The 15,985-nt window shown below is 41.2% G+C and overlaps 1 protein-coding gene across 3 annotated transcripts in view; it reads left to right on the top strand.

The window, feature by feature from the left end:
- The window catches only part of PRKN (parkin RBR E3 ubiquitin protein ligase), a 1,163,425-nt gene that overhangs the window by 773,440 nt on the left and 374,000 nt on the right, over positions 1-15,985 (top strand). For all 3 annotated transcript variants that reach the window (XM_074368037.1, XM_074368038.1, XM_074368036.1), the window contains exon 7: positions 538-674. In XM_074368037.1, the coding sequence (XP_074224138.1) occupies positions 538-674 (137 nt within the window). The remainder of the gene's footprint in view (positions 1-537; positions 675-15,985) is intronic.

Raw genomic sequence — 15,985 nt, forward strand, 5'->3', positions numbered from 1 at the left:
ATGCAGTGATCATTTTTCTTTTGACTTTGGGGAAGTTCAGATTCTATATATTATTGTAACTAAATTCAAGCAACATTTATGTAAAACTGTGCCATGCCTGGTACCATGAGAATATCAATGTAAAGTAGACAGTGTCTACTTTCAACGGGATCAGAGTCTACAAGAGAAGGGAAACCTGCCAATACTACAATGTAATCATGGATCAATAGAAAAGCACCGAAGTGGATGGATGATCAGGAGGTTAACTGGGAATTAGAAGTCAAGGAGGGCTTCTAGAAAGAGCTTACATGTGACCTTGGGTTTAACTGGCTGATTGGTAAATATGGTCACATAAAAATGTAAAATTAAGAAAATCTATGTTCCTTATAGTTCACAAGGTGTTTCCAATTTTTAAGACGTAGCATTGATATATATCAGCTCAGTGCTTAGCAGCGCAGGTCTTTACACAGAGGATGCCCTAAGCGGCCCTGGAGGATTACAGAGCTGCCTTTCCGGCCTTAGCAGTCCCAGAATAACTGTCTCTCTTTCCCTGTGCAGGAGCCCCGTCCTGGTTTTCCAGTGCAACTACCGCCACGTGATTTGCTTAGACTGCTTCCACCTGTACTGCGTGACAAGACTTAATGATCGGCAGTTTGTCCACGACCCGCAGCTTGGCTACTCTCTGCCTTGTGTGGGTAAGTCTAGCACTTTTTCCTCCATTTCTAATGCTGATTAAGAATAGAAAGAGAAATACGGCTGATAGAAAGCTATCACAGATACGCCCAATCCCCATGGAGGTGTTGGCAATTCTGATATCCATTTGATCACTACTAGGCAAGAAAATTAATGCCTGGACCTCAAACAGTATAAAACACTAGGATTTGAAAGAACTGTGTTGAATTAGAAGATACATAACTTGCATAAAGACACTGAAAATAAATTTTAAAATATTATTCAGCCAAAGTACACAAAGTATGTCTATCGATTCACCCCCAAAATTTTTAATTGATTACCCTGGACCTAGAGCAGCACTATCTAAATTTTTTTGTTGTTGTTGTACACCCCTCTTGCTAAAAATTTTGAACACATACACAATATATATGAAAGAACATATATTTAAAAATAAATTAGAGAAGAATGATATAAAGCTGAAATATCTAATGTTTAAATAAGGTTTTATATCTCTCAACATTACAAAACATCCTTTACTTGCACTATACGATTATTAGATGTATTTTTTTATTGAAGTGAAATTCACATAACATGCAATTAACCATTTTAAGGTGTGCAGTTCAGTGGCATTTTGTGCATTCACATTGCTATGCAATGACTACCCACGTGCTTTCTAGTTTCAAAACTTTTTCATCACTCCAGAATAACATTCTATGCCCATTAAGTAATTGTTTCCCATTCTCCCTTGCCCCCATCGCCTGGCAACCACTAATCTGGTTATAAAAGGAAACATAAAATATGTGACCGTTTGTGTCAGCCTTTGCTTGGTTAGCATGTTTTTGACGTTCATCCCAGTTGTGGTATGATCAGTACTTCGTTACTTTTTGTGGCTGAATAATATTACATTATGTGGCTAGACTGTAATTTATTTATCCGTTCATTCGTTCATTCGTTCATTCGTTGATGGGCATCTGATTGTTTCCATCTTTTGGCTATTATGAGTGACGCCGCTATAAACATTTGTGTACTTGTTTCAGTGTGGATGTATGTTTTTGTTTCTCTTGGATATATACCTAGGAGTGCGATTGTTAGGTCATACAGTCATTCTACCTTTTGATGAGCCACCAGTGTATCTTTCATAGCTGCCTTGTCATTCTATATGCCTACAGCAACTTACAAGCGTTTTTATTTCTCCTCATACTCACCAACATGTGTTATTTTTCTATTGGTTTGAGTAGCCGTCTTAATTAAGTATGAAGTGGTATCTCATTGTGGTTTTGATTTGCATTCCTTGGTGACCAGTGATGTTGCATATCTTCTTATATACTTGTTTCTCGTTTGCATAGCTTCCTGGGAAAGATGTCTCAGTCCTTTGCCTATTTTTTAATTGGGTTGTCTTCCTGTTGTTGAGTTTTAAGAGTTCTTTGTTTATTCTGGATGCTCGGCCCTTCCCTTTATATGACTTGCAAACATTTCTCCCGTTCTGTAAGTTGTCTTTTCACTTTCTTGACAATGTCATTTGATACACAAAAGGTTTTCATTTTGATGAAATCCAATTTATCTATTATTTTTGTCGCTCGTGCTTTTGATGTCAAATTTAAGAATCCATTGCCAAATCCTAGGGCATGAAGATTTACCCCTATGTTTTTTTCTAATCGTTTAGCTTTTATATTTCGGTCACTGATTGACTTTGAGGTAATTTCTGCATATGGAGTAAGGTGGGAGCTCTGGTTCCTTTAATAAAGGACACAGTACTTAGAAGTCACAGTCCTAGTGCTGGTGGTCTCGTTGCTGCCAGGCGGGTCGCTGTTCCTAGGCTAGCTGAAAGCTAGGAGATGTGCATTTTTTTTTTAATGTAAAAACTACAATGTTTATACTGACATTTCCTCTTCATACTCAGGGTGATAGAATTTTTACTTACAATCCCTGATCTTACAACTGTCATTGCTTTTTCTCTTGGCAAAAATCTTATTCCTGAGTGATATTAACATACTTACTCATTCGTCTTATTTCACAATACACACACTATAGTATTTGTATTAGCGTACCAGCACCGTCACCGAAGTATGGTTACTGGAAACAGTGTTAAGAGTTTTGCAGTTTGTTTTGTCATTTGGGTAGATCACTCTAGGGAAACAGAGTCATGTATTGTTACTGTACTGTTATGTCACCAATTTTATACATAATTTTATATTTTTATTGCTTTTTAAATTTATTTTGTTTTTACAATTATATAAAATATTAACATGATTCCCAAATCAAAGCTATGAAACAAGTTACATTCAAAGAAGATAGCTTTTGTTCCCATGCTCTTCAATATTCCTTTTCTCCACTTTAGGTAAACCTTTATTTGGAAAGCCTCCCATTTTAAAAACATGTAAAGGAATTATAGATAATGTAGGTATTGATAGAGATTTGCGTCATCGCCTTCTTAAGTAAAAAGTAGAGTATTATGCATATTTTTCTCCACCTTGCTTCTTTTTTTACTTTGCATTATAATTATATTCTGGAGATTACTCCCTAGTAATATATGGATATTTTTTCCATTAAAAAATAAGCATTATTGAATTCCTTTGTGTGGCTATACCTTACTTTTCCCTTGTTGGTGAACACTTAGTTTCCATTTTTTTATTACAAATATTAGTACAACTAATAGACTCGTGTACACATATATTTTCATGGTTTTGTCAGAGTATCATTGAGGTAGATTCCTACAAGCGAGGTTACTCTATCAAAGGGAAAATATGTATTCATTTTACTGCTTCCAAATCCCCTCCCAACCATTGTGCCATCTTTCATTCTCACCAGCGATGTGTAAAAGCCTCAGGTTCTCCAGTGTGTCACCAACAGAGTAATTGCAAGGGTTTTGGATTATTTTCCAATCTTGTATTTGAAAAATGGTATTTCCACATATTTTTTTCTTATTTTGAACAAGGTTGAGTATCTTTTCATAAGCTTAAGATCCTTTTACATTTGTTTTTCTCTGTCATTTTAAAAACATCACTTTTTCCTCAGGGGACATGTTAAGCGAATATATTGTATATATTTATCTTCAAAGCTATTTTCTATACAGCATACGTTTCATAATCCCTTACAGTCACAGGAAAGGTTAGTAAAATTAGATCACTTCTATTTTTATAAAGAATGTGTGTAAAGTAGCTTTAATTTGCTAGTTCTTTGCCACAAGATACCTAACAACCTCTATGTGAAACAAAAGCTTTGTGTGGTCCAGCTCTATCTCATTGAAATGCATCATATGGCTTCTACTGTAGTTCAGTTGTCTTTTAAATACCATTTAATTTTTTTACATTAACTGTGTTAATGACATTCTTATAACTTTATGCACTCCTGAGCTCGGCTTCTTTGTTTTGACAGTAAACGAGGCAAGGAATGAATGAATTTTAAATATGCTACTTTGTATGTTTTCTTTGGAATCCTGTGAAATAATTTTTGTGAATCTACCTATTTCATTACTGGTTATTTAAACATAATACTCCATAAAATCTTACTTTTATTACTTACTTACTTAGTTATTTATTATTTTTATTGAAGTATAGTCAGTTGACAATATGTCAGTTTCTGGTGCACAGCATGTTTTGTATGTATATGTATGACTGAAACATTATTTTTAAAAATGCTGCTTACAGTTGAGAAGGTATCTTCCCTGACACCTTTTTCCTTTAATGTTTAACAAGAGGCAGAAAGCTACATATTTGTGTATTTTGTTATTAAAAGAGAATGTAGCAAATAACCACACGCTGAGACAGGTTAGCAGCAACCAGACTGCCATTCAGTTCGGTAGTAAACCTTCTACCCTGCGTAACTCATGCTGACACCTGCTGCTTTGTATCTTTAATGATGTTTTAACATGTATCTCCAAACGTACTTACTCATCACAAAATACAGTTCAGCTTGTCACAACAGGGTTTATCATGTATTATTTCAGCCTTCTTTTTTTTAACGGTGACTCAAATTATAAATGTTTCACGTATTATGTGAAAAGAGGTTTTCAAGTATTAGTATAGTTTTTTGGGATTTTTTGGTAAAAAACCAACCGGATTGTCTTGAATGCTTGCTCAACAGAGATGTTCTTTCCATGTATTACTTGCTTAGTTTTTAAACGTCGTGCTAAGTGTAGTGGCTTCCCACCTTCCTCTGTGTGTTTCCCAGGGCCTGCCACACACACAAGGTGAGGTGCGCTGTCAAGGACAACGGGGCTTCACGTTGTCAAGTGCTGTCGTTTTCTCTTTCAGCCTGCGCTCACCTGTTTAGTACTTTTTTTTTTTTAATTCTTATTTTTTACTGAACTATAGTCTGTTTACAATGTTTGTTTCATGCTTTCAGCAAAGTGATTCAGTTATATATATACATACATATATTTTTTCAGATTCTTTTCCATTACAGCTCATTACAAGACATTGAATATAGTTCCCTGTGCTAGACAGTAGGTCCTTATTGTTTATTTATTTAATATATAGTAATGTGTATATATTAATCCCAAACTCCTATTCATCCCCTCACCTTTCCCCACTGGTAACCAGTTTGTTTTCTATGTTCGTGAGTCTAGTTCTGGTTTGTAAGATTTGTATCATTTTTTTTGTAAATTCCACATATACATGGCATCATACAGTATTTGTCTTTCTCTGACTTACTTCACTTAATATGATAATCTCTAGGTCCCTCCATGTTGCTGCAAGTGGCATTATTTCATTCTTCTCTATCGCTGAGTAGTATTCCATCACATAAACATACCACAGCTTCTTTATCCAGTCATCTGTCGATGGACATTTAGGTTGTTTCCATGTCTTGGCTCCTGTAAATAGTGCTGTTATGAACATGGAGGTGCATGTGTCTTTTCAAATTAATTAATTCTTTCTTTGCAAGAAGCTTGAATCTTTTTAAGTCACTTGTTTATTTTAACAGAGTTGGTTAAGGCACCATGAGAGAATTTATCCCGAATTCTCTGAGCCAAGCACAGATAATCTTCTGCAAAAGGGAGCTGACAAAAGAGGGCCCACTCTGTAGGAGTCTGTGTTGTAGGACTTCCCCTGTCCCCTCAGGATGCCCCCTGTACAATTCAGGACATGTGATTATTTGATATGCAGACCAGGGTATGGGAAGCATAAGTATCTGCCTATACATTAAGTCTTAGTAAGCTTAAATTTTTTAGATTTTAAATAATACATGTATAAGCCTTAATGTTAGCCCCATAAACCAATGAATCATTTGCACATATCCTTGGGTATACACAGAGCATCAGAGAAGCCAAGTTCAAATCCTGGCTCTGAGACTCACTGCCTTTGTAATATAGGGCAAGCTATTTAACCTTGGCTTGCCTCGGTTTCACTTTAAGGTAAAGTGGAGATAATACAATAGCATTCATCTCATATGTTGTAATGTGGATGAATTAAAATAATGTCATATGAAGTGCCTTTAGGGTAAATGCTGAAGACAGTGAGTGCACAATGAATACTGGGTTTTGATACTTTGGTTGTTACACAAGCATGTCTTCCCACAGACAGTGTGTAGAATGCATGTGTGCACATATGTGTGTATTGATGGCAGAACATGCATGTAGATGTTCATTAACTGTAGGCTGGTGTTTCCTACAACTCCATGCATAAACCAACCACTTATCAAGCAGTATTCACCTCCATCTATCTGGCCATCTTTTCCCCCTGGTTTATTTGACTTTGCTTTGATTTACGGAGCATAAGACAAGACACATACAATAAAGTAGAAATAAAACCAATAGAAAAGCAAAGCTTTTCTAACTATAAATAGAAACAGCGGACCATTTCCATGGCATTGTCTTCTCCCACGGTGGGGGTAATTAAAAGGTTATGTTAATTAATATCTATGAATCTTGTAAGTAAAATTTCACATGTATGAAAAGTAAAAATGATGGTTCATTCCATAAAGAAGTTAAGAGTGTATTGAAAGGGCAGCTTTGTGGGAGCCGGACTTCCCAGCAGGCTCTACGTCTCTGCACATCCACGCAGTGAAGTTAGTGTGTTGCTGCCCACGTGTGTCACGGTGCTCAGCAATGTTTTCTTGACTGCTCTTGGCTGACCTCAACAGTTCTGTGTAAAATGACTGGACCAAGAGAGTCAGTCTCAGGGTTGTCTTTGGGTTTGGGAAGCTTAGGAGCAGATCTTGTTGGCTTCTCTGAAGAGATGTCAATTTACCTTTCCACCGTGTCAGTTTAAAATGCCTAGTCAAATGGCTTTAGGCTCCTGTGGTATCGACTAACTTTTTTTGGATTACAATTCTTCCAAGAAAATTAAAGCAAGATTAGTTTATGTAAGAAAGGGGCATTTATTTCTAAAGCCATCACTTGCTTTCAATGACAGTGTTCGTATCTAACCACGAGCCATGGCTACTCTCACCCTGGAACCCACAGCTTGAATCCCTTCCTTCACCTTTCTGACCACAGGGGTTTGCATGAAGCTGTAAATGGGAGATTCACTGGTAAATAAGTAACTGAATTTGCTTGGTGTTAGCATTCCTGCTGTGGCATAGGCCAGAGACATTTTGATGCCCACAAACTGGAATGAGTTGTTCTGCGAGTGGCATGGGTCCCGTGGGAAGTAGGTATCCGCCCGGGCCCGGCACTGTTCAGGATTATTCGTCCTCACCTCGTGGTAAATGCAGCTGTTTAACCATTACCCTTCCCCAGACCCACACAAAACAGCCCTTTGCCCAAAATTCATTATTTAGTATCTCCAGAGCCTGGGAAACAAACCGTTCATAAGTGTTTAAATGGTGACATTATGGGGGAAAAAACCCAAGATCAGTTTTCTGAAACTATTAACTACATTTCAAAAAATAGAGGCTATAAGTAGAATTAGCAAACTATTTTTCAAATCACACCGGCCCCACAGAAGCCAAAAAAGAGCTAGATAAAGCACTTATTTCTGTTGCTCTGTGAACCATGTATTAAATGTCTTGCTGATATAAATTCACCATTTCTATATAAATACCTCTTACCCTCAAAACATATGTAATAAGATGTTCTTTTTCCAAACCTAGTCTTTCAAAACTCTTTCCACTTCCTTAAGCTAAACACCTTCAAAACTCAATTTTAGACATGTGCGTTCTTCAAGGTGTGACTAGTCAACAATGAACCAACCTTTTCTTTTAGCATAATTATTATGATGAACAATTAAAAGCAGTTTAAAACCCCTTTCCAGTACAAACCCTGCTTCCTTTGTGTGAGCGCCTCATTTAAGCAGAAATTTCGTTCTGCTTGTTGAGAGTTGGGTGCTGAGTCTTAGTTCCCTGGCGGTGGGGAGCACGCAGTGACTAGCGCTGTTACCGGGTGCTCATCCTGTGTAAGGTGCCTCTCTGATGCTGATGTACATACGTACATTTAACCCCCACAAGCCCCGTTGGAATGGGTGTTGTCATTCTCCCCACTTTATAGATGAAGCATTTGAGGCTCACAGAAGTTAATTAAGCCGCACGCAGTGTCACGGCTGGTAAGTCACAGAGCTGGTGTTCAAAGCCAGCAGGTCGTGGCTCTGGAACGTGTGCTGCCAATCACTGTGGAGCAGATAAGGCTGTAAAGAACGAAGGACTGTGCCTCTAAAAGTTCTGTGGAAAAGAAGGTCACGGAAAGAGTATCTCTGAGTTCTTGGCGCTCTTTTCCATATTTAAACCAGCAGTAAACTTGAAAAGTAGGAATTATTCATATTTTTCAGAGCAAGAAATAAAGGCTCAGTGGGATTGTGTATCAGCATGACAGAGCCAGGAAGGACCGAGCTGAGATGGCAACCAGCTGTGGTTACGCCAAGGCTCGGTGTTCCCTCCACCCTCCACCCTGCTTCGCTCCAGGCGCTGGTTCTCAACCCTCCACGTGCATTTCAGTAACAGGGCAGTTTCTAAAAGTCTCGATGTCCAAGGCCATGCCTGAGGCCAATTAAATGAGGACCTCTGAGGGTGGCCCTCAGTGTTTGTTAAAAGCCCTAGGTTTAAAAGTTTGAGCACTACCTCAAGGACGAGCATTCTACCAACAAGGTGTCTTCCCTGGGAGACTGTAGCATTAAGAGGAGTGAAAGTACTCCCTCTGCCCTTATCTGATTTGTCCGCGAGTGATCTTGTTACGGAAATGACAGGCCAGCCAAGAAACAAGCACCACTCGGAGGGTTGGAGTACTCAGATTTATTACGCCGGTGGGCTCAGAGGGGCTTCTGCTCTGAAGCTCTGAGCACCTCCAAGACGTGCACATGAGGTTTTATAGGGTTAATTACAAGTATGGGGCTATTAGCCAAGAAGGTTCAAACAACAAAAAGCAAGGAATCAGTGCACTGGAGCTTATCAATTTGGAACAGATCACGTTACTGACACTTGTTGAGCTTGGATTTACGAGTTAGCTTGTTAGCCCAGTAAACTGACACTAAACTTCAGATTTATGAGTTAGCTCAGCAGAACTTAGATCAGTAAACCGACACTTATCACACTTAGATTTGTGACTTAGCTCGTTAGCCCAGCTGGGCTTTTCCTTCACAATCTGACTTGCTAACCAGCACGGGTGTTTCAGTAAATGTTGATGGAGTTGAAAATAATATGGGTAAACACAGCCAAAATGGCCTACTCCCAGAGCCTCTGACAAACTCTTGCATGAAGCTAAGGGCTTTGGGAAAAACTTCAAAATTACTTCCAAATATTTGCCGTACCTGCTGTTATTAGCACTCCATGCTAGGAATTAATCTGAAATGTGAAAGCACTTTGTGAATCTGCTTCAAACCCTGGGAATCACCCCCACACCTTGGAGCTTCAGGAATTTAGGTGGATTTATTTTAGAGCACAGCTCTAGAATTTGTATGAGAAAGACTACGCAAGATGTGTTTACCTCTAGTCCCTCATGAGTCCTGGTGACACAGATCTCCTGTAGCCTTGGGCGGGGTGGGGGGTCCAAGGGCGTGGTTCCCATCTTCCCTGCAGTATGCCATCTGGTACTATCCAAGGGCATCCTCGTCTCTGCCTTCAATGCTTCATTTTTTAAAATTCTTTTTCTTTCAGGTCATTTTTCATGTAATTTCTGTTTTCATAAATCATAAAATGACATCTCCTTTTTCTCTAATATGTCCACTCACCACCTACAGTTCACTGGTGTCCTCAGCGTCTTAGTCGGCAGTGGTGAGCACGAGGCAGGCGGTTCTGATCCTTCTGAGAAAGAGAGATACTCTTGTTGCCCCAAGAGCCAAGAAGACTGGTTTCTAGGCAGCTATATAGGGAGCTAAACACAAAATCCAATTTTGTTGACTTTTGAACAATTGCTTTCCCAAATACACACAAATAATCCAAGTCAATACAACTCCTAAAACCACATGGAAAAGTAGGGAAATGTATTAAAAGATAGATCACCAAAGGAGATGTGCAAATAGTCGGTCCACTGTTAAAAGTTCAGTTATAATTAGTTACTAAAGAATTGCTAATTTAAATCATAAAAAATAAAGTAATAGACACATTCAAAACAGGTAAAAATATAAATTCAAATATTTCTGAACAGCAATTTGGCAATTTACATGATGAGCTTGAAAATATGAACAAAGTGCCTAGAAGCCTGTCCGTGCACACCTTCTCTGTGTGTCCATCTGTCTGCCTGAAATGGACAGCCTCTTCTCTTCCTAGCGCCTAGATCTTGAAAAATTGCACTGGGGGCCATGAAAATGACAGCACAGGGCTCAAGCAGCTGGCAAGCTTGCAGTCCAAAGCCAGTGCTCAGAATTAATGGAAATTAATCAGACTTCCGAATTTCCTGAGGTTAACGCCAAACTCCTTGTTTTATTTTGGGGTGGTTTAGCAAGCCTGGTAGTTCCCCTTTGCTGTGGATGTCTGAGGCAGTGTGAAGTCAGGGCAGTCGTCTAGGCTCTCTAACAGGAGCACCTCTGCAGTCGCAGAATCGAGTTTACTTTCACGCATGTCAGGGCCCGGGGTGGGTGGCTGCGGGCCTCTGCCGCACAGTGTCGCGCGGGACCCAGACTCAGCCTTCTGCTGCCTGGTCCTCTCCCCAGGCCAGCTGGCAGAGGAAGAGAGAGCCAGGGGCATCCTGGATTTAGAGACCAGGCCTGGACATGGAACCCATCCCTTCTTCCCACGTTCCTTATTCCAGAGCTCAGCCACACGGCCCCACCCAACCACATAGGGTGGGGAGGCGGGGACGGGGAGAGGGGATGGGTCTGGCTGTGTGCCCAGGACAGGCAATCAGGACTGCAGACACCTCACAGGCTCTCACTCTGGTGGACAGGGTGGTGAGCGGAAGATTTACTGAAAGGCCTTTCAGCCTTCCTCCCCTGCCCGCGACGGGAGCAGCACTCAGTCAAGAAGCTTCATTACCGGGCGCGACCCGCACATGGTCAGGGACCAGGAGAGGAGCCGCAGGACAGGCCGACGGTGCTCAGGAGCTCATTCTGGCGAGACTAACAGGCACGGTCCATGCAGGCGTCTGTTTGGCCCTGGAAATACTGCCTTTGTCCAGTCCCGCTCCAGGGGGATAAGGGGCTTGCGTGTGTATTTGGTGTTTTACAAAGGAAGTGACTCCCGCGCCTGTTGGCAGTGGCACCAGCAGCAGCGCTGCCCCCTGTATCTTTCCGAGGGTCCCTGTGTCCCAGTAAACTGCACCCCTGATTCTTATTTGCTGGAGGTTTTACTTTCCAAACTGCCTTTAGTCTTCTTCTCTTGCATTTTATGAAGTGGTTAAAAATAAAATCACATTTTAAAAACCAGAAGTAAGGTGGGTATGCCTTGAATAACTAGCAGAGAAGGTAACAATAATTTCTTTCCACCTACTTCTGCCCCAAGCCCTTAGGAAGAGCACCCTACCTTTGTTTTAGAAGGGTAAAAGCAAATCATTTTTAAGTATAAACTTATCACTTATCCGAAGAGTTCTAGAAAGATGCTTGTAAGTGCTAAGGTAGCTACAAGAGTTGTTCAGAGCAGCTGTCTTTAGGCTTTCTTCTTCCCGTATGAAAATGTGCGTAGCCAGATTCCTCTCCTGGGTCTTATTGGCAGGCAGCATGATTTTCACGTCTGTGCACTTGGTATTATCAGTATGGAGGGTGCTCTCCTGAGGCTGGAAGTATTATAATCAAAGTCAATAGAATATTAATCGACCTTTAAGTCTACCATTTTAAATGGCTTGATGTATTCCTAAATTTACTACGAGGCAGATCGTGCATACACAGCAGTGTTTAAACACATTGTGTTGCCATGTGGGTTTGTATAGTATAGGACCTCCAGCCACCACCAGATCAGGAAGAGCAGTGTCGCCAGCGTCCCAGAAGCCCTCCGAGTGCCCTCCTCAGCCACAGCCTCCCCCTTCTTGCCCCGAGGCAACTGTCATCTTGGCTTTTGTGATGTTCATTACCTTGCTTTTCTCCTGGCATCATTGATTATCCCTAAATAATAGAGATATTTGCCCACTTTTAGCTTTCCAATTGATGCTTGAAAGGTTTTGCCAGATTCTCCTCACCAGAGGCATCTCAGTGTCAGTCACACCCCTCGTCAGAAAACTGAGCACATGTGCAAAGTCCTCCACTGTTCAGCATTTTCATTATTATTCTTGTTATAAATTTTGTTAATCACACGAGTCATGGCTTTGTTTATGTTTAACTTCCTTATCTTGGGTGCTGTCATGTGTGAACCTAGTTCTTTATTCGCTTTTTCATCAGGCAAATTTTGGGTTCGTGATAAAAGCAAACTGTGTAGGGACCCTAAAGAGTTACTTGGACAAGGAGATCCGTTTTATCACAATGTGATGAAAATCAAAGTCTTATGCTCAGAATATGTTTTAAAAAGCACCGCTCACTAACCATGTGAAATCTCCTCCTTCATTTGTGCGTAATTCACTGTCAGCAGCTCCACATTTCATTGCGTGGTGTTGCACCACAGCTGGGCCCTGGCTTGTCTCAGGGCAGCTGGGTTGCTGAGAACCACCCACCGGGAAGCCGGCCTACAGCTGCCGCGGGGCTCCTGTCAGGCGGCCCGGCCCTCTGCGGGCTCCCTGGTGCCTCCGCAAGCAGGGTGTGTGCTCCGTCCTCATGAGCTCCACGTTTCTGGAGCTAATCGGAACTTTGTTCTGAAGAGATCAGGGCCATTTGTGGTCTCTAGGTCAAGAAATTTTAAGTTCACTTGAGATAGAAATTGCTTTGGATTTTTAAGTCCACCTTTCCTGATTTGCAGAAATGTTGCTTTTAAAAAATTATTTTAGTTGCAAAGTGTTTCCCTTCATTACTTCCCTCTTCCTCATCATCTCCCACGGGCCTGGAGGTGCCCTATTCAGTGCCTGGCGGTGCTGTGTTTAGTTCTGTGTTGCTTTGGCTACTTAATGCACAAACACACACACGCGCACACACACGCACATACACACACGCTTGCATGCGCAATAACTGTGATAAAACTTTACTCTTCCTTACTGTGTGATGTCTTGTATTAATGAGACTTCATGCATAGAAATTGCTATGAGCTGGTGACCTCCAACTATATTTGAAATAATTAATGATGTGCTTAGAGGGGTTGATTTACATATTCATGAGAGTTTATATCATTTGGTTCCTAAGGAGGACAGTGAAACAATTTAATGCTTTAAATGCATGCCAATTTAGCAAGAGGAGGAGTGGTTTAATATTTTAATGTCAAGATGGAAATAAATGTATAATAACTGAGCCTAGTAATTATCTTATGTATTCCCAGTAGGATCTGCGCATCTTCTGGGTCATCTTATGTGTTCTATCACTGACTCCACTTAGGAGTTTAGAAAATTAATATTTCTTATATTTTCTGCTTTTAAATCTTTACTAGCAATCATCTATCTTGGAATTAGGTATTTACAGAGGGAAACACGGTGTGAAAGGCAGTGGAAATACTGAATGGGGCGGGGATTGGAGTAACGTTCAAGGAAATGGTGTCATTTTGTCTGACTTTGTTCGGAAACTCCCTTCTGTCCCCGTCTCCCTCCCAGTAACAGCTCGCTCTTGTGGTTCACACACAAGAATGCTTTTGTAATTGGCCACTGTATTCGGATTTTGGGCTGCTATAACCAGATATTACAGACTGGGTGGCTTCAGTAAGAGAAATTTATTTTCTCACAAAGAAGATGAGGCTGGCACTCCAAGATCAAGGTGCCAGCAGGTTTGGTTTCCTCTGGGGACTCTCTCCTTGGCTCGGGGTGGCTCCTCTCGTGCCTCCTCTTCCCGCAGTCGTCTCCCTGTGTGTGCAGCCCCGGGATCTCTGTGTGTGCAACCCTGGTGTCTCTTTGTGTGTGCAGCCCGGGTGTCTCTGTGTGTGCAGCCCCGGTGGGTGTCTCTGTGTGTGCAGCCCAGGTGTCTCCCTGTGTGTGCCCACCTCCTCTTCCTATAAGGACACTAAGCAGATTAGACTGGAGCCTACGCTAATACTCTCATTTTAACTTAGGTACCTCTTCAAGGCCCCATCTCCAAATGCAGTCACACCTGAGGTGCTGTGGGTTAGGGCTTCAACATAAGAATTGTTCAGGGACACAATTCCATCCATAAGAGCCACCTTCTAGATTCTAAAATAGTTTCCAAATACTTGGCATCCCCAAATTCAGAGAAGGCCCGCGGACCATGCACGCTGTGCACATTTCTGCTCTGCAACCTGGTGTTCCCGAAGGTCCGGCTCTTCCTCCTCTCCCCCCACCACCACCACCACCCCCACCCAGGATTGGCTGGTTTCCCAGGTGTTGGTACCAGTATGCTCAAGGAAAACAGGAAACTTTTTAAAAAAATTTTTATTGACGTGTGGTTGATTCACAATGTTAGTTTCAGCTGATTCAGTTGTACATATACATGCATTTATACATTTTATTTTCAAATTCTTTTCCATTGTATATTATTACAAGAAATTGAATATAGTTTCCTGTGCTTGTTGTTTACCCATTTTATAGGTAGTAATGTGTGTCTGTTCATCCCCAACCCTTAATGTATCATTCCCTTACCTTTCCTCTTTGGTAAGCCTAGTTTGCAAAACAGGAAACTTTTTGCCAATTATCTAATTTTAAAACCTGGGCTCACTAACAAACATTTCAGGAAGGACCCTCTGAGCATTTTCATCCTCTGTGAAACTACAAATACAATACTCTTCTCTGAGGGGGAGGTGGTTAGCATGGCGTTTGCAGCTTTGTCCTCCTCGTCTCTGCTTCCCCCCAAGTGGCTTGTCACAAACCGGGACTCTGAAGGAAGCTCTGCTGGTTATTGTGGTCTAAATGGCTGTGAGCAGTAGAACCTGAATGTTACAGGTGACACCAAACGCAGCTCAGTTCTTGCCTGGAGCTTTGGGTAAGTGGGTGCTTTTCTTCCAAGTGCCATCCCATTAGGACTTCTCACTACCTTCCTGGTCAGACTGACCCCACATCCAGGGTCCAGTTGGCAGAGGGGAAAGAAACAAATAAGACATGCGTCTTTCTCATCAACCCTAGCCTGGGCTTGGTGCGTGTCTCTTCATCCGTTGGCTACGACATGGCCATTTGCCCCTGTGCAAGGGAGCCCGGGAAAAGGAGTCTAGATAAATACCCAGGTACAGAGAAGAAGAATTTAGGTCGACCCCTGGCGGCCTCTGTCAAGAAGGTATCCCTTTGCAGGGTTGGTGGCTCAGCTCCCGAGTCAGTAGACGTGGCTGCACGTCCGGGACGCAGGGATCACGGGCCATGTCCTGAGTCTGCTGTCAGGCGGGGCTGATCCCGCGTCGGAGCTGCTCCGCCAGATGCTGGGCTGACTTCCTCATTTAAAATGAAAGTAAGTCTTAACTCAGGAAGAATTAGGTGAGATTGTATGTGAAAGTGGCTGGCCCTCTTCCTGATACACAACAGGCGTTCTGTATCTGACAGCTTCCCGGTCACCACCAGTGACAGGCCCCAATTTCAGATTGTTTTCTAGATTCATACAATTCTAGCAGGGAACTTGAAGCTGAAACTTGGGTTTAATTAAGGTCTCCTGGCTAAAAAGTGACAATATAATTTCTTTTTGACATTTTCTACATTAGCACATTAACAGTTAATGGAAATAATTAATTCCCATAAATCAAGAATTAACACTGTAAGGAGTATAAAACACTGCATGAATATAATTCTATAAAAATATTCTAAAATTTACTGGTAGAAATTCTCATTAAAATAATTAAATTAGATTTGTTCCACATAACCAATTTTCCAAATTAATCTTTTATAAAGGGGACACATGCAGGAATATAAACAGTTGTCTGAATGAGGCTACCATGATTTGTTACTTCTCTTCTATTATTGACGGCACCAATGAGCGGTCTTACTAGTTGTTAGTATAACTTTTAAGTACTTCCTTAAAAATTTTGCATTGTG

This window comes from Camelus bactrianus, chromosome 8, assembly GCF_048773025.1.
Source record: "Camelus bactrianus isolate YW-2024 breed Bactrian camel chromosome 8, ASM4877302v1, whole genome shotgun sequence".
Classification (NCBI taxonomy): domain Eukaryota; kingdom Metazoa; phylum Chordata; class Mammalia; order Artiodactyla; family Camelidae; genus Camelus; species Camelus bactrianus.